Below are 19,747 nucleotides of genomic sequence, written 5' to 3'. Positions count from 1 at the left end.
TTTCATCCACTTGAGCGTTCTGGAAGTAATATTTGCAAACCATACAGCTTGGGATACCTCCATTCACCAATTAACATATCCCAATTGAGCAATTTACTCAGTGCAATGTTCGCGCTTTGCGAATAGGTATTGGCAACTTGCGAAAGATTTTGGCAGGTAAAGCGACTGCGATTCTCCAAATGTATATTGCTAACCAGAAATTATTGCACTGCTATTTTTAAACTTCCAATATTTATCGAAAAGTATGTATCCATTCATAGTGGGTTTGCCTGTTGGTGTTCAGTGCAATTTTGCCATTTTCACATTCCCCACCCACTCTAGTCTCTAAGTCTAACTGTTGTTATAAATATATTTATATATATATAGTTTACGATCATTACACAACACATTTTATGATTTTTCTCATTAAAAATATTAATAAATGCTGTCTTTTCTTATTGGCAGTATTGGTCAACTTGTGAAATCCTTTCTATTGCCATTCTTCTGCTACCCTTTTTTTCATTTATACTCTAATACGCATGTGAACTAAGTACTTTTAAACACGCTTACCCAGATAAAGTTAGTTGGTTGAGTGACCAAAGTGATGTGACTGAAATACTGTTGATAACGGCCAAAACAAGACCAAAAACACAAAATATTACAATTAAGTTATTGTCTAGATAAGAGCAACACATTATTTGGGGCAACTAATCTTCCGGCAATCAGTACTTTTGCACTTGCAGCAAGGGTGTGTGCAAATGTGTTAAAAAATTTAGTCTATGGTGTGAATTTCAGGAATTTTTGTTATCTCGCGTTCAGATTATTCCTGCAGACTCCCTAAAGTAACACTGGATGCAGAGGTTAAAAAAATCTCTGACTCATACCTAAGATAATTTTGGGAAAAATGTTTTTTTACCCATGGAATTTGAAAAAATAGGGTGATTACATTTCTGAAATAGGTTTGAAAAATGTAAGGGGTTACTTCTGCAGACCATATGATTTTTATCCCCACGCTCCGATTTGGAGTGGGGGAATTATGTGGTTATCTCCGCCGTCTGTCAGTCCGTTCCTTCGTGCTGGCCACTATCACCTCTCACACTATTAGCACTAGAACCTTGAAACTTAAACACATGGTAGCTATGAGCATATGTGCGACAGTGCACTATTTGGAATTTTGATCTGACCCCTGGGTCAAAAGTTGCGGCGTTGGGATATGTGCAGCTGGGCCACGCCATTTCTAGTTTAAAATCAAACTGGTTGCATTGTACATTTCAATCTCTTATCTTGTCCATTAATGTCAACAATTGTTAACCAAAGCAGGGATTTGACCCCAGCATTTTTCAATTTGACTATTCAAAATTTCAGTCCAGGGGTCATTGACTCCTGGTTTTTAAAATCTATTGAAATCCCTGAGATGGTGACTGCTTACAAAGGAATTGAAGTAAGAAAAAGTGTTATGAATGTTTTTCTTATAAACTGAAAAAGTCGGGTTTTATTTAAATATGTAGAAAGTGAACATATATCCGCATAAAAATATTTCGGATGACATGTTAATTTCATGTCTTTTTTGTAGTGTTTAAACCAGTTTAATAATATCTTATTGATTTTTAAAACACAACTTCCATGAACATAATTATGTAAAGAAAAGTCAATATATGATACTGCATGGTAAACTCAAACTTTGTATCCATAAACAAAAACAAATTATCTAAGGGTTTCATTAAGTCCATTGCTCCAGGTAAATCACCCTGCAATTTTGTCCAAAATACTAAATAATATTGGGCTATATTTTAAAGCTTTAGTGAAAACAAACTAAGATTACCCTCCTACATTTGGAAATCATCTTCTTACTAAAAAAACCTTAAAGAACCCGTGTAGTTATGTATTGATCTATCAGTGCATCTTGTTAAGGTATTGTATACATGCTTAAATTGATATTAATTAAGTTTGGCTATGCAAGTGGAAACCATCCATCAGAACAGGGGTTTTGTATTATTGTTTTAAGTAAAACATTTTGATTATTTCAGACAGCAATGTGGAATAACCAGTGGCAGAGTGGTGGCTGGCCCATGCAGCAACATTTCATGGGATTGTCAGCTGATCAGGGTAATCACAGTATTTACATAGAAACTTGTAAAGGTTAAAAAGGAAGTACACGTTTGTTTTAATCTGAATGTATCATATCACAGTGATATTGCTTTTTAAAGTTGATATCATTCTCTTGTTTATCAAGTTTTAAACCAAGTCGAAAATTCAGTTTTTTATAACTTGTAAGGCAGGCAACCATTGGGAGTTAAACAGGTGGTTTCAGGTTGATAAATTTAGTTTGAATTTACAGACATGAATGAAACCTTTAATGGTAGGTTGGTGCTAAGGAAAAAAAGCAGTTGCCAAATTTCTGCATAACATTGACGTCTCATAACATAAACTTATTTGTTATATGTGTGTGTGTGTGTCACTTTGTGTGGAAAACTAGCACAGAATGATCATCAGCGTTACCATTATCATTTGAATTACAGTTGATTCCTTTTAATTGAGTAACACATTTGTCACATTCAAATATTCAATTATCCAGGGTATTCATATATATGAAGTCTATGATATTCTCATTTATTCTCTTCTGGTCTCATTTGTCTTGATCCTGGTGTATATTTAACTATTTTCCAGTGGACTGGGCTTCATTGGCGAAGCAGTGGATTGCCCAGAAGGAGTCTGTACCAGTCCATCATGATCTTTCACAGGCCCCACCCCCTCCCCCTTCTTCAGACCCAGGTGGTGACAACATGGACCTGGACCAGAATGGAGATATGAAGGGTAATGAAGAAGGTAATGGACACACTATCAGTTGTAGTTTGTAGAAATAGTAGGAGAAAAAACAAACTTATTTGATTTTATGAAACATTTCCAGAAAATACTTTATACACTGACATCAAATATATTATATTTAGTTAGTTCAAAAAAGCTTTTCAAATACTGTTTAAAGCAACTTTTTGACGTGTTTGATGTAAATATTCACATGTCTTGTTTAGAAATTATTTATGTGTTTGAGAAACAACTATGACTGAGTAATTTGTTTCCTGTATACGGGACCTGTGTGTATTTCAGGAGGGTATATGGGCCAGCAATCCTGGGGCTGGAACAACCAGATGCAGGCCAATCAGTGGAACGGACCTCCACAGGGCTGGGGACCTTCCCCTGGGGACAAGGTATGTGCACTTAGGACAAATGTGGAGTTTTCCGACAAAAGAGGAATATGGGTATCAATGTTCGTCTTCAACTTGTCTAGTTATATTGTACTTTGTGATTAAACATGTATTTTGTTTCAGACACTAAATTATATTACCTTCAAACTTGTTTAGATTGATATTGCTGAGAACATGCCTCTAACTTTTCTAATTAAGTCCCTTTAAAAAAAAAAAAAAGCTTACATTTGAACAGGAATAGTAGAGTCATTGTTGGGAGCAAGAGATATCTTATTATAAGAGGTTGGGCCAAAATTGAGGACAAATTTCGACCTCAAATAATCCGTATAAAATCACTTTATATTCATGAGTTGATGTGCAAGTATTCAACACATTTTCAGATGGGCATGCAGCAAGGGTTTGACTACAACCACAGCAGTTTCCAGCAGTTTGACTACAACCATGGCGGTGAATACCAGGGCTTTGAGGTAAAATTGTGTCTGGTGTGGTGTCTTCAAATCAACGTTCAAGTATTGCATGGCATAACAAAGCAATTGGATAGTATAGTGTTATTGAGCGGCAGAGTAAAGATTTTCAAAACAGTGTATTATAATTTATTACATGTATCATGTTACTTATGTGCATGTATTAACTGTTGGCTGTTTTAAATTTATCGTGACTTGATTGAGAACACAACTGTACATTAGAGTCATTATTTATAATTGCCAATCAAAATGACCATTGAGAATGTCTTCGATATGATGAAATCATATTAACCTGGAAGTCAAAAGAGATTTTTTTGCTTTTGAGTAATACATGAGTAGTGAGTAACAAGAAGCATAAAATTACTTAAATACTGTGTCCTGTTAAAAAAAAATTCTCAAAACTCATCCTTAAATTAACAAACTACAAATATGAGACATGTATTTGAGCCACACGCTGGAAAAACAAGCTTGTGCAAAAAGTGTAGTCCCAGATTAGCCTGTGCAATCCACACATGCTTATCAGGGATGACGCTTGCCCCTTAAATTTTATTTTTGCTCTGAAGAGACTTACTTTAATAGAAAAACACTATACAGCAGTAAGTGTTGTCGCTGACTGCACAGGCTAATCTGGGAGATACTATACGCACATTCATTGAGCCCAGTTTTTCCCAAAGGGTGATCATTTATATTTCGCTTCAGAACAAGGGAAAAGAGTTTCATGGGGAAGGTGGGTGGGGCAGGGGGCCCCCACCAGGACAGTTCATGCATCAGGACCCAGGCTTCCAGCGGCCCTTACGACATCTGTCACCACATGAGGATGAGTCTGTCATACTGGGTAACCTTTAGTTTTTGTATATTGGGTAATGGAAATCCTTGTAATATAATTTTGGTAATTTTAACTGATTAAAAAATGAAACTTTAGTTGAGTTTTTGTAAGTAAGAAAAGTCACGAAATAGTAGCCTTCAAGTAAATGAGCAGTTGTGATTAATATTAATAGTATTTGTTCAGCTTTTATTGGATTATCACAACATATAATTAAGTCAATATAGCTCAATCACTATTTACAATGTAAACCTGACAATGCATCAAAGCTTTACAATGCTCTCTCCGGTCTGTTTCTCTTATTATCAAGCAAATCACGTTAATCAGTTAATTGACAAGTTGATTGTTCTCAACAACTTAATATGAAACACACGCAACATACTGAAAGATTGATAAGTACAATATAAAGTTTCAAAACTAAAAGTGTGTACACCGTTTCTTTATGATAATAGATGCGGCTCGACGAAAGACTTTGCCAGCCTGGATAAGGGAAGGGTTGGAAAAGATGGAAAGAGAAAAACAAAGAAAATTGGAAAAAGAACAGGTAGAATTCTACATCATTTTGAGTTCAGTGAAATATAGTTGTAATCAATGAAAGTCTTTTTTAATAATTGTGCAATTAACATTTCTTTTGTTGTATCGATAAAACTTCTTTCATGTTTGGAAACACTAAGAAATTCACTGCCAATGGTACAAATGATGAGCACGTTAGTAATAACAATGACTATTAACAATGTAATTATTATTCATGATAAAAAACACGGTCATAATTTCAAGTTTTATGAACATGTACACAAGATTTCTAAATAAGCCTATGGTTTTCAATTCAATCAAGCTTAAAATCTATTAAGGCAAAACACAACTCTAAGCAGTCTCTAGGGTTTTGTCATAAGTAATTGATGTTCATGAAATGTATTGTTTCAAATCATTAACAAAAATGTTCATGTTCCAAAAAGGAGATTTGTCCATGTCACATAGCCTTCTTGTAAAATCGCTTTCCAAATGTTCCAAATGAAAATGGAAATAAAGAGCATTCTTGTTTTTCATTGCCTAGCAACAGAAGGAAGCGGATGCAGCCAGGGTTGCCAAGGAGCAGGCAGACAAGGAGGCTGAGGAGCAACTGAAGCAGGAAAAGGAGGGCTACCAGGGCGGGCCACGCATACCGCGCAAGAGCAAATTTGTAAGGGCTGTCTGGTGTAGTCTTGTAGAGTGCTAATAAGCCTTGTAAGGGCTGTCTGGTGTAGTCTTGTAGAGTGCTAATGAGCGTTGCCCTGGGAGAGTGTGCACAGGCTGTCTGGTGCAGTCTTGTAGAGTGCTAATAAGCCTTGTAAGGGCTGTCTGGTGTAGTCTTGTAGAGTGCTAATAAGCCTTGTAAGGGCTGTCTGGTGTAGTCTTGTAGAGTGCTAATGAGCCTTGTAAGGGCTGTCTGGTGTAGTCTTGTAGAGTGCTAATAAGCCTTGTAAGGGCTGTCTGGTGTAGTCTTGTAGAGTGCTAATGAGCCTTGTAAGGGCTGTCTGGTGTAGTCTTGTAGAGTGCTAATAAGCCTTGTAAGGGCTGTCTGGTGTAGTCTTGTAGAGTGCTAATGAGCCTTGTAAGGGCTGTCTGGTGTAGTCTTGTAGAGTGCTAATAAGCCTTGTAAGGGCTGTCTGGTGTAGTCTTGTAGAGTGCTAATGAGCCTTGTAAGGGCTGTCTGGTGTAGTCTTGTAGAGTGCTAATAAGCCTTGTAAGGGCTGTCTGGTGTAGTCTTGTAGAGTGCTAATAAGCCTTGTAAGGGCTGTCTGGTGTAGTCTTGTAGAGTGCTAATGAGCCTTGTAAGGGCTGTCTGGTGTAGTCTTGTAGAGTGCTAATAAGCCTTGTAAGGGCTGTCTGGTGTAGTCTTGTAGAGTGCTAATGAGCCTTGTAAGGGCTGTCTGGTGTAGTCTTGTAGAGTGCTAATAAGCCTTGTAAGGGCTGTCTGGTGTAGTCTTGTAGAGTGCTAATGAGCCTTGTAAGGGCTGTCTGGTGTAGTCTTGTAGATTGCTAATGAGCCTTGTAAGGGCTGTCTGGTGTAGTCTTGTAGAGTGCTAATGAGCCTTGTAAGGGCTGTCTGGTGTAGTCTTGTAGAGTGCTAATGAGCCTTGTAAGGGCTGTCTGGTGTAGTCTTGTAGAGTGCTAATAAGCCTTGTAAGGGCTGTCTGGTGTAGTCTTGTAGAGTGCTAATGAGCCTTGTAAGGGCTGTCTGGTGTAGTCTTGTAGAGTGCTAATAAGCATTGTAAGGGCTGTCTGGTGTAGTCTTGTAGAGTGCTTATGAGCCTTGTAAGGGCTGTCTGGTGTAGTCTTGTAGAGTGCTAATGAGCCTTGTAAGGGCTGTCTGGTGTAGTCTTGTAGAGTGCTAATAAGCCTTGTAAGGGCTGTCTGGTGTAGTCTTGTAGAGTGCTAATGAGCCTTGTAAGGGCTGTCTGGTGTAGTCTTGTAGAGTGCTAATAAGCCTTGTAAGGGCTGTCTGGTGTAGTCTTGTAGAGTGCTAATGAGCCTTGTAAGGGCTGTCTGGTGTAGTCTTGTAGAGTGCTAATAAGCCTTGTAAGGGCTGTCTGGTGTAGTCTTGTAGAGTGCTAATGAGCCTTGTAAGGGCTGTCTGGTGTAGTCTTGTAGAGTGCTAATGAGCCTTGTAAGGGCTGTCTGGTGTAGTCTTGTAGAGTGCTAATAAGCCTTGTAAGGGCTGTCTGGTGTAGTCTTGTAGAGTGCTAATGAGCCTTGTAAGGGCTGTCTGGTGTAGTCTTGTAGAGTGCTAATAAGCATTGTAAGGGCTGTCTGGTGTAGTCTTGTAGAGTGCTAATGAGCCTTGTAAGGGCTGTCTGGTGTAGTCTTGTAGATTGCTAATGAGCCTTGTAAGGGCTGTCTGGTGTAGTCTTGTAGAGTGCTAATGAGCCTTGTAAGGGCTGTCTGGTGTAGTCTTGTAGAGTGCTAATGAGCCTTGTAAGGGCTGTCTGGTGTAGTCTTGTAGAGTGCTAATAAGCCTTGTAAGGGCTGTCTGGTGTAGTCTTGTAGAGTGCTAATGAGCCTTGTAAGGGCTGTCTGGTGTAGTCTTGTAGAGTGCTAATGAGCATTGTAAGGGCTGTCTGGTGTAGTCTTGTAGAGTGCTAATGAGCCTTGTAAGGGCTGTCTGGTGTAGTCTTGTAGAGTGCTAATAAGCCTTGTAAGGGCTGTCTGGTGTAGTCTTGTAGAGTGCTAATGAGCCTTGTAAGGGCTGTCTGGTGTAGTCTTGTAGAGTGCTAATAAGCCTTGTAAGGGCTGTCTGGTGTAGTCTTGTAGAGTGCTAATGAGCCTTGTAAGGGCTGTCTGGTGTAGTCTTGTAGATTGCTAATGAGCCTTGTAAGGGCTGTCTGGTGTAGTCTTGTAGAGTGCTAATGAGCCTTGTAAGGGCTGTCTGGTGTAGTCTTGTAGAGTGCTAATGAGCCTTGTAAGGGCTGTCTGGTGTAGTCTTGTAGAGTGCTAATAAGCCTTGTAAGGGCTGTCTGGTGTAGTCTTGTAGAGTGCTAATGAGCCTTGTAAGGGCTGTCTGGTGTAGTCTTGTAGAGTGCTAATAAGCCTTGTAAGGGCTGTCTGGTGTAGTCTTGTAGAGTGCTTATGAGCCTTGTAAGGGCTGTCTGGTGTAGTCTTGTAGATTGCTAATGAGCCTTGTAAGGGCTGTCTGGTGTAGTCTTGTAGAGTGCTAATGAGCCTTGTAAGGGCTGTCTGGTGTAGTCTTGTAGAGTGCTAATGAGCCTTGTAAGGGCTGTCTGGTGTAGTCTTGTAGAGTGCTAATAAGCCTTGTAAGGGCTGTCTGGTGTAGTCTTGTAGAGTGCTAATGAGCCTTGTAAGGGCTGTCTGGTGTAGTCTTGTAGAGTGCTAATAAGCCTTGTAAGGGCTGTCTGGTGTAGTCTTGTAGAGTGCTAATGAGCCTTGTAAGGGCTGTCTGGTGTAGTCTTGTAGATTGCTAATGAGCCTTGTAAGGGCTGTCTGGTGTAGTCTTGTAGAGTGCTAATGAGCCTTGTAAGGGCTGTCTGGTGTAGTCTTGTAGAGTGCTAATGAGCCTTGTAAGGGCTGTCTGGTGTAGTCTTGTAGAGTGCTAATAAGCCTTGTAAGGGCTGTCTGGTGTAGTCTTGTAGAGTGCTAATGAGCCTTGTAAGGGCTGTCTGGTGTAGTCTTGTAGAGTGCTAATAAGCCTTGTAAGGGCTGTCTGGTGTAGTCTTGTAGAGTGCTAATGAGCCTTGTAAGGGCTGTCTGGTGTAGTCTTGTAGATTGCTAATGAGCCTTGTAAGGGCTGTCTGGTGTAGTCTTGTAGAGTGCTAATGAGCCTTGTAAGGGCTGTCTGGTGTAGTCTTGTAGAGTGCTAATGAGCCTTGTAAGGGCTGTCTGGTGTAGTCTTGTAGAGTGATAATAAGCCTTGTAAGGGCTGTCTGGTGTAGTCTTGTAGAGTGCTAATGAGCCTTGTAAGGGCTGTCTGGTGTAGTCTTGTAGAGTGCTAATGAGCCTTGCAAGGGCTGTCTGGTGTAGTCTTGTAGAGTGCTAATGAGCCTTGTAAGGGCTGTCTGGTGTAGTCTTGTAGAGTGCTAATGAGCCTTGTAAGGGCTGTCTGGTGTAGTCTTGTAGAGTGCTAATAAGCCTTGTAAGGGCTGTCTGTAGTAGTCTTGTAGAGTGCTAATGAGCCTTGTAAGGGCTTTCTGGTGTAGTCTTGTAGAGTGCTAATAAGCCTTGTAAGGGCTGTCTGGTGTAGTCTTGTAGAGTGCTAATGAGCCTTGTAAGGGCTGTCTGGTGTGGTCTTGTAGAGTGCTAATAAGCCTTGTAAGGGCTGTCTGGTGTAGTCTTGTAGAGTGCTAATGAGCCTTGCCCTGGGAGAGTGTGCACAGGACAAAGAGGGGTGACACCTACTCCTAGACTGGATTTTTGTTAAGTAGAGCCTTTAATATAAAAGCCAAAAATATCTGAAAATGGTGTCCCTTATAAGCCTGTGCAAGCTGTACAGGCTTATTTAGGGCAGCACTTTACGCTCGTGAAGTATGCTCTGTTTTCCCATATTTGTGGCAGAGGAATGTGAAGGATGCTTAAATAAATGAAGCATAAATTGTTTAAATCTCCAATTAGTTTATTTCCTTTATTCAATTGTCAAGCTTAATATTTAAAGAGAGCAGAATACTACGCATTATTGGATTTCTTTAGTTGCTTTACATTTTTTGTTTTGTTGAACTCGTCGATTTTGACTGTTGAGGTTGTACAGTTACATTATTTAAGCCATAAATGTGTTTACTGTTGCCCCAGATCAGCAGTCTGCACAGGCTAATCAGGGACAACTTTTTTGTTTTTATGATATTTTGTGTTTAAAGGAATCCTGTGTAGACTTCAAAGGCCTATCTTAGACAACACTTACTGTGCAGGCATTAAGCCCTGTTATCCCAGAGCAATGCTCCTCAAGTGCTTTTGCGAAACTTTGGGAAGCATATTTAGTAAGCAATCTTACATGTACTTACCACTGACCTCCAGGACTCAGATGATGAGAAGGAGGAGGAGTCAGGCAAGGAAGGGTCAGTGTCCCCTGCCCCTAGACGTCGCTCTGGGTCTGGTACGACGTCCCCCAAGCCCCGCAGGAAGTCCACTCCAGAACGACGGAGTCCGTCTCCTCTGAAAACTGAGGAAGAAAAGCAGGCAGACCTGGTAATTTTTATGGTATTTCTGTTAAAAATATGTTTCTTCCTAGGGAAAATCCAGTTGAGGCAAAAAGTGGTGTTCTTGAATAGCCTGTCTGAACTGCACTGGCTAATCTGGGACAACACTTAACACACAAGTCATCCCCTGAAAATGGAGGAAGAGAAGCAGACAGAACTTGTAACATTGACTTTGCAAGGGATAGGTGGAAAATAGGGTACTCACTGGCTCAGAATTTTCCTCAGACAAATCTACCTTGTTGTGTTCCATTTCTTTTGTGGGAGGTTCAAGAAGGTAAAACTGTAGTCAAATGTAAATGTTTTAAACCACAGTTGCAGATAGTAAGCAATTGGCTTATTTGGTGATAATTTTACCTCAAAGCCCTGGTATTTGGTGAGTCCTGTCACATGGGTGAAAGTTTTCTGGTTTGCGCCAGTATTCCGTTTTTCAGGTCACCAACAAGTAATTTTCATATTGTATGTACATTCCATGAGATAATTTGGGAGGTGGTGATAGGGGTGACCTTCCTCGTACAAGCAACAAGAAACATTTATAAAGAAAAGAAAAAACACAGAAATAAAAAAGATGTTTTGTAATTGATATTTCCGAATGTGTTTTATTGAAAGAGCGGCATTTTTGGTATATAAACATAAGCAAGTGCCCGAAAAAGTAATAGTTCATAACATTGCAATAAGTCAGAAAAATAAAAGGGAGATAATTGTTTACGACATTATTGAATCATTTACGGGAAACAAGCCCTTACATAAAAAATATAACTTTTCGAAGTGTTACAATTCAAAAGTGACCTATTGATCGAATTCGAGCACAAAGGTGCCAGTATATTTATACCAATACTATAATTGTTCATACCTAAACTCATTTCTATCTTTAAACTCAGCTCAATACATCTGCATCTTATGACTTGAGAAAACATAAGAACAAAAGAAGGCATTCCTACAGACAAGGAATTTCAACTTTAAAAAATCTGTTAAATTCAAAATGAGTTTGATTTTGGGATCATTAGATTGTCTTTTGAAGTAGCATGAGAAGTACTTTTATCTTACTTAAAATGGTTTCTTATTGGCTAAATTTCTTGAGCTTCATGCCCCATACCAGGGTTTTTGCCCTGCACCCAAAGGGGGCATTTAGCGAAAACTTCAGGTTTTCAGACATTTTTAACTTTCACCCATTCTACCAGACTAAGCAAAGTCATCTTACAATGTTTAAGGATGTTGGGGGAATTCTTCCAGTTGCTCAGTCAGCGCGAAATGTTTGATATTTGATGAACAAACTACTTTCATTTTCTCAAGCAATTTCATTTTAACATAAAAAAGGCATCACGCAGTGCTCATATACATGGACACTTCCATCCCCATTGATCTAAACATTCCTGAGTTTTTCCCTTGAACAGAGCTTTCAAAGCAGTACCAGGTTTTCAATCTCGTATTCTATTGTTGCCCAATCAACCTCACTGTTTTATTTGATGATATAAGTTGATACCAATTTGCTAAAATTATATTTATATTGGGCATTTTGCAAGTAAACCGATAAATGTGTACAAAAGTCATAAATAGTATGTGGTAAAATATACCATAAATATATGTTTTCACAAATATTTTTCATCTGCAAATTGTTGTAATGTTTTATCTAAATGATGAATTCAAGTGTAGATTGTTGAAATGTTGTTTACATATTGACTTTTTTGTAGCATAAAATCAACAGTGAATTTAATGGAAATACATTATTTATCATGAGTATTGTGTAGTTCAAGTCATAGTCAAACAAGCATAAAGGTCTCTGGGAATCATGCTTTCAGATGATGCGTGTAAGGCGGATGTTGACAGAGATTTTACTAGAAGTGACGGACTCTGAGGTGAGGGCGATGGCAAGGGAGGTCTATAACAGAGCCAGGATCCACGCCTCCAAAGGTAGACATGACAGACCACTCTGTCAGTGGCTTGATTTCAATGAATTGAAATTTCACTATATCCAGAATATTATGCCTATTTTTGGAATATATTGGATCACTTATTTTTGGACAGTTGTGAATTTCTTTCTTCAAATGGACATTAGGGATAATGAGTTTTGGGAAGGACTTTCAAAGTCGTTTGGCATTAATTGGACGTATATTTTAACTATGTTCGTAAGTTTTATAATGTTTCATTTCTTTTTAAATTTCTGCTTCATTTACTCATTTTTAAATGACAACAATTTCTGCATATTATTTCTCTTTCTGGTAAATGCAATTGAATGTATTACGATTGCAAAATATATTCAAATTACAATATGTTGTTGCCATTATTATGTTGATGTGTTTTAAATAAATTTAAACAGTTTAAACTGCTTCTTGTTTTATTTGATATACAGCCTACAATTTGTCATACCTGCTTATGTTACAGATTAATGCAGGTGCCCATATTAGATATTTATTGGGGAGACATGTATTTCACTGCCAGCAAAATTGTGGGGTTGTTAAGTTTTTGTACATTAAGTACTAAAGACCTAACTCTTTTCATTGTTTTATCAATAAACCTTTAAATTTTGTTTGTTCAATATAAAAATAATCATCGTGGTAAATAACTATTGTTTAGTCCTAAGATATGGACACCTGCGTATCTAGGTTCACCATGAAATAACTAACTTTACATTAGATTTTTCTTTTGTTTTAACCCATTGAAACCTTCAGTGTCGGAAATTATGTGAGCTATATTGTATTTTTGTTGATCATGAATGACTGTATATATTCTGTTTAGGAATGGCTAGTTTTATATATCTAGAAAATATATGATAATTCAAGGTCTATTGTATATATTATTGAAATTTTCAGTAAATTGGGTACATAACTTAATAATACTATTCAAAGTCCAGCTTTTGCTTGTCACTACTGCAAAAGTCAATGTGCAAGATATTTAATGGTAATAAAACTGCAATGGTGAGCCTAGAACTATTGGACAAGACACTTTGGTAAGCAGTGTCAAGTCCCTGAATAAATTGTGCCGTATGTATTAACACATGCTGTTGACAACTTCAATTTTTCAGTAGATTGTTCATGGGTGCAAAGTGCAGACATGAATCTGTGCTGCGTTTGCGTAGATTGAATGAGTAGAGTATAAACTAATGTTGTCTCTTGTATAAACAAAGCTCCAGCTACTCAGCTTGCCAAGTCTACTGCTTTGGCCACTATTACGGGTCTTGGTAAGTTATCACAGTTGCATTTCGTACTGAATACATTAATTTCACAAAAAAAATTGTGTAAAAAAAGATAAAGTTTTTTAATGTTTGTTGCCAAATTTTTTGCTTTGATTAAATCTTTTGTTGATTACAGGTAATTGTCATGAGTAATTTTTCAGCTTTATGAACACCTCATGTGATATACTATTTCTTGTAATAACATTTTATTTTGTATGAAATTAATTATTATCAGAATTCCATGAACAACTCTTGCTCTGTTTTTGTGATGCAAAATTCAGTTTTTAGTTACAGAATCCTCGTTCAGTGTAAATACCATGAATGTAGTTCTGAAAATAATCTAAATGAACATTCTTCATTCAACATGTCATTTTTAAGGTCTTTTTTGCTTCATTTGCATGACACACAATGCTTTGAGTGTAAGTCAATGTGGTGAGGTGTTTTCTAGGTCTTGGCTATGGGGACAGTGATGATGACCAGAGCGATGAAGACCAGGACAGGGGAGAAGATAAGGAGGAAGAAGATGGTCAATCATCGTCTGACAATGATGATAATTATGAGGAACGACTCCGCAGAAAACGGGAGGTTTTTGAGAGGGCCCAACGCAGTCGTCTGGACGACATTGAGCGTGAAGAAGCGGAACTCATCAGCAAGAAAAAACGTGAGTTGTGTCCTGGGTTTTACATCCTTATTTGTGGAGACACTATAGCCTGTTCTATTTGTGAAAGATAAGGTGTGTTCTTGTTAACAATAAAATAAAAATTTAACACAATTAAAAACACAGTCATGAAATATTAACATAGTTGCAAACTATGGCTCATAGTGCATTTAAATAAATGTTGATATTTTAAAACTTTGCACTAATCATTCAACAAGCTTAAAGGTTCTTCCCCTGTTACTGTTCTATTAAAAGTTATCTAAAAGGATTTATCATTGGCATTGTCAACTTGATCTACATGAAGAATGGGTGGTGTATTTATATTTTTGTTATTCAAAGTTACAAAAAGATATTTTTGTTTTTACACAAACAAAAAGATGAACATCTATCAGCAAGCGTATTACAGTATTTGTTTCCTATGAGTTGGGAGTTTGAGTTTTTAGAATTCTGTAATAAGAAAAATTCAAATACACTTTTACTGTTTGCTTTATGTCCTTGATTTCATGGGCCATTTGCTGTTTAACATGTTCGGGATTGCTAACCCCATGCCCAAACCAGTTAGTTTTTAACCAGGTTTTCCGAAGGAAAAACTGGTTATTAGATTGGCGAATGCGGGCGGGCTGGCTGGCGGGCTGGCGGAATAAGCTTGTCCGGGCCATAACTATGTCGTTCATTGTCAGATTTTAAAATCATTTGGCACATTTGTTCACCATCATTGGACGGTGTGTCGCGCGAAATAATTACGTCGATATCTCCAAGGTCAAGGTCACACTTTGAGTTCAAAGGTCAAAAATGGCCATAAATGAGCTTGTCCTGGCCATAACTATGTCATTCATTGTGAGATTTTAAAATCATTTGGCACATTTGTTCACCATCATGGGACGGTGTGTCCCACGAAAGAATCACGTCAATATCTCCAATGTCAAGGTCGCCACGACTAAAAATAGATTTAAAAAAAAAAAAACTTACAAAGGGGGTTAATTTTTTTTGGTCATTTCAAAAGTTCAGTTTGAGTTTTCTCCCTTTATCAGATTTTTTTTTCACAATGAAAACCTGGTTTTGTGACAATTTTGTCCCTTGTTTTCAGAAAGGTTTTATAACAACTATGAGTTATTCTCAACATATTACTTAAAATTTATGAACATGACGTCAGTTTGATTGATTGAAAACAATTTTGTCAGCCAGATCACAGGTGTGGGGCTCGTGTCCAATTCACTTAAAACACTATCAATATGTCATAAAACAACATTTTTCATCACTTTGAATTTGCCACGCCCCCAACACCTGTGGGCCAGATTCATATTAATATGAGACATTTTTATTTTTGAAAGAACCAAATTTTTTTGGGATAGTCTGAATTTTCTTCTTTATTCATAGTTTGAAAAGAAATCATAATGCATGTAATTATAAAAGTGTAATATAATATAATCCCACAATCGAATAATATAAATTGAGTACATGCGTGAATGCAAACTTGTGACTTTCTGTAACTTGTAAGTAATTCGCTTTACGATATTTCACATTAGGATACCTTTGTAAATCCGTAACTAGATGAAAGTGAATGATTGTGATGTATCAAGACCTACTTACGTAAACAAACATTAACACCCAAGAGGTCTGTAAAAGTACAACAATAGTCTGCTGCATTCAACTTTTGTTAAAAATCATGACCGATTTTGACAAAAATGAAGCAATTTGTTGTTTTTTCCTCTCTTTTTTTTAAAATGAAAACAGAATTGTGGTTGTATCTTTTCTTTAACTGTGGTTAATTTTCTCAGAGATTTACAGCTAAATGGTCATATGTTGAAATGATTAGTAGAAAGACCTTGAAACAGCAAATGTTGTTGACCTAAAGCACTATGTCATAGTATATTCTTGTATGAAGATTATTATTTTGTGGAAGCAAGTCCTGTAACTGATTTGTGGATTTTTCTATGTCAAAACTGTCTTGGGGGGCATCGATGTGTTTGTGTGGAGTATTCTATACATATTTAATTATATAGTTGATTTACAAAAGTCAAGTTAATATCAGATTTGTAAAACTAAAAAACTGTACTGCCAGTACCTATGAGTGTAACCAATGCAGGATTCAGGTACAATCCACATTTTAACTGAACAACAAAACAAGGTAAGTGTAAGCTTGGGGGTGATTTTTAACTCGGCTGTTTTCGGAGAAAACCTGAGGTATAGTCATAGCCAGCTCGTCGTCGGCCATCTGACGTTCGCCGTCCGCGTCATGCTTAAACCTTAACATTTTGTTACAACTTTGAAACTTCAAATGTAGCTGCACCTTGATGAGTTCTACATGCCTCACCCATTTTTGGGTCACTAGGTCAAAGGTCAAGGTCATTGTGACTTCTAAAAAATCAAAAAAAAATCTGACAAGCTTTCATTTATTCAAAACTGCACCGGCAGCTGAGCGTGGCACCTGTTAAGCAGTGCTCTTGTTCCTTCTTTCATCTGATTTCCTCCCTTTGGATGTTAAACTTAATTTACAAATACTTATGATCTTTGCAGCAACTATATAATAATGAAGAATTTATTTGAACTGTGTAAAGAGTGTAGGGCATTTACCTCCCCTGAGATTGCTGTTAAATCACACTGCAAGATAATGAGTCATTAATGCTGCATTGTCATAGTATACTTAAATGGAAACAATTAAACATGACTTCTTTGACTCAGAGAAGCATGACAAAAGTAAGACTGTCCAATCAATTCTTGATATTGGGTGAAAAGTACCATACTTGAATACTGAACAGTTGACAATAATCATGGACTAATTCTTTATTGCAAAAGTAAACTGTACAGCTGTACCACTTAATAAATAAGTCAACAATAAGCATAAAAAGTACAATATTTGTTTAGATTGGCAGGTAACAAATATGTATTTAAATAACACAATTATTACCACCCTCAAAAACTGTGCCTTTTAAAAGGACAATAATGGAAGTTACTTGCAGGACTGCACAGCAAAAGCACACAAGAAATGGAAATCAGTATTTTTATGTCCCCCACCCACTATAGTGTCTGTTGGTTGGTTGGTTTGCGCCAACTTTAACATTTGCAATAACTTTTGCAATATTGAAGATAGCAACTTGATATTTGGCATGCATATGTATCTCATGGAGCTGCACATTTTGAGTGGTGAAAGGTCAAGGTCATCCTTCAAGGTCAGAGGTCAAATATATGTGGCCAAAATCGCTAATTTTATGAATACTTTTGCAATATTGAAGATAGCAACTTGATATTTGGCATGAATGTGTATCTCATGGAGCCGCACATTTTGAGTGGTGAAAGGTCAAGGTCATCCTTAAAGGTCAAAGGTCAACAACAAAAAAGCGGCGCAGAAGGGGACATAGTGTTTCTGACAAACACATTTCTTGTTGTATTTACCTTTAAGGGCAATTGTGGAGATGTTTGTACATTTTGTGTTCCAAGTGTGACAATCTATGCGTACTTATAGCAGGTCTAACGCTGCCATTCGTCTAAAAATAGATATTATACAACTTTTTCTTCAGAAAACCCCATAAAATAGGAAACATGAGTGTGATTTCTTTTTTCCTGAAAATAAGGTTAAAATAAGCATGGGAGCCTTATAGGTTGAACTAAAGTAATCTAAATTAAAATATATAACTCGCCTTAATTTGAAAGCTTTTATAAGGAGCCTATTTAATTCAGCTATAATGAGGTACAAAAATTATGAACAAGAAATTGAAATTGCAAGTTAACATATATTGCTTCAAAAATAAATGCACATTTTTTTTGTATTACAAACATTTTGGGTTTCAAAACTTAATGTACCTTGTTTACGTATTTTAAGTCACTTACCAGGGTTAATTAAAAGCTTCTTTTTGATCTTGGATGTTACATGTATTGATATTGTGCAGAGAATTACGACTTCAGCTTTCTACATTTCACTTTTTTTTCATCAGATATTTCTATTGTTATAACTATTTACTTTCAGATGAAATCCAAAATACTCCATCCTTTTTGAAAGAGCCATTGTCAGAGTCGAAGAGTAAATACCCATTTAAACAGCGCAAACATGAGGAAATTCCTGGACTAGAAAACAATAATAGTGACTCTGATTCTAGTGAGAAAGTGGTGCAAAAAACTAAGAAAGAAAGGCATGAAAGTGGTCAGAAATCTAAGCAAGTTAAGCAAGAAGTAAGCAATGATAAGCGTGATAGAAACAGGGAGAGTGTCTCAAAAAGAAAACCTAAAAAGGAAAGCTCAGTTAGTTCAAGTAGTAGTGGAAGTAGTTCATCTAGTTCAGACTCTGATAGTTCTAGCTCTGAGTCTAGCTCTAGTTCATCGTCAGTGTCTGCTAAAAAGTCTGGAAAGTCAAAGAATAAATTTAGCAGACAAGATAGCAAGTCAGACAGGGTTGTGCATAGAAGTGACTCAAAGAAAGAATCGGAGAAGGATAAAAATGATAAAGAAAGGCAAAGGCAAGAAAGTGAGAGGGACAGGGATAGGGAAAAGCGTAGGCGAGAGAGTGATGTGAGCTTGGATAGGGAAAAGAGACTAGAAAAAGAGAGGTCAAAAAGGAAAAGCAGAAGTTTGTCTCGTGAAAAGAGGAAGGATAAGGAGAGGAGCAGGTCAAGGGAGAAAGCTAGAAAGAAAGAGAGAAGTGTGTCAAGGGAAAGACGTAGAGACAGGAGTCGATCGAGGGAGAAAGTCAGCGAGAGAGATAGCAGGGAGAAAAGGAAGGAGAGGGATATGAGTAGATCTGGGAACAAAGGGAGAGAAAGAGATCGCAGCAGGTCAAATGAAAGAAGTGACAGGCATGACAAGAGCGAAAGATCCAAGAAAAATGACAAAAAGGCTGCAGATAAAAATAGGTCAAGGGACAATTCTTATGATGATCATGATAATGGCTCTAAGTCATCAAAGTCTCGTAAAGAAAACCAGGAATCTAAACCAAAACGAAGGGAGCGCTCTCGGTCGGACTCATCGGAAAATGAGCACCGAGCTCAGGTTAAGCGAAGGCCAGCGAGCCGCGACTCCAGTGCCACTCGTGACTCAAGTCGCCGTGGCAACAGGTATGAGAGGGAGGAGGTTGAGTCAGCCGACAGAAGCGGTAAGAAGTCGAGTCACAAACGCAGGTCCAGATCAAGGTGGGCAATCTATTTCTTACTATCTCTAATGAGCATTTTTTCGTCACATTTCATGTCTTACATGTTTGCTTATCCACATATTTTGTGATGACGATTTAAGTATATTAAATGTACTTCAATTAATATCAGGCTGTTCATAGATTTTGTGATTTTAAACTTATCGTATGAGAAATTGTTATATATACATTTAGATTTAATTAGTATGTAGTGTACAATATGTTAAATGTGCATTTTGATGTACTTAGTATGTAGTGTACAAATGCATTTATGTATGTTCTTGTAGTTGGTTGTGTATTTTGGAAACTTGTGTTGCTTTTCATGTGTAGTTTTACATGGATACGGCTATTAGATTTTTAATTAAAAAACAGCTTTTTTGATTAACGATACGTATTTCATTTTCAATTAAGAACCACAATATTTCTAGTAAACTTAAGTCGACAATGATTGAACATGTAAGTGGATAAAGTTCATTTCTTTTCAGATAAATTTGGGATCTGCCTACGATGTTTCTAAAGCTTTAGACCACTGGAACCCGAATGTTTACGTAAATTGCATGTTATACCATGTCTGTTGTTTTGTGGTTTAATTATTTCTTTGATATGTAATTAAATTGTATATAGACGTATTTGTTATAAATCCTCATTTTTGCC

At 37.4% G+C, this 19,747-nt stretch overlaps 1 protein-coding gene across 2 annotated transcripts; it reads left to right on the top strand.

The window, feature by feature from the left end:
- Positions 1 to 5: 5 nt before the first annotated feature.
- Positions 6 to 19,747, top strand: LOC127853776 (arginine/serine-rich protein PNISR-like). 2 transcript variants are annotated; one of them, XM_052388543.1, is made up of 14 exons: positions 6 to 156; positions 2,007 to 2,085; positions 2,647 to 2,805; positions 3,085 to 3,185; positions 3,563 to 3,649; positions 4,346 to 4,481; positions 4,922 to 5,013; positions 5,524 to 5,649; positions 9,969 to 10,139; positions 11,947 to 12,058; positions 13,272 to 13,325; positions 13,768 to 13,980; positions 17,942 to 19,097; positions 19,579 to 19,747. In XM_052388543.1, exons 2-14 carry the CDS (start codon positions 2,013 to 2,015, stop codon positions 19,580 to 19,582), a joined length of 2,484 nt encoding a protein of 827 aa, XP_052244503.1. In that variant the 5' UTR covers positions 6 to 156; positions 2,007 to 2,012; the 3' UTR covers positions 19,583 to 19,747. The 2 variants fall into 2 exon arrangements, with proteins under 2 accessions (XP_052244503.1, XP_052244502.1); XM_052388542.1 differs by having other exon boundaries at positions 17,942 to 19,747.

The sequence above is a fragment of the Dreissena polymorpha genome, chromosome 12 (assembly GCF_020536995.1).
Source record: "Dreissena polymorpha isolate Duluth1 chromosome 12, UMN_Dpol_1.0, whole genome shotgun sequence".
NCBI lineage: Eukaryota > Metazoa > Mollusca > Bivalvia > Myida > Dreissenidae > Dreissena > Dreissena polymorpha.
This window is presented reverse-complemented; position numbering and strand designations above follow the sequence as displayed.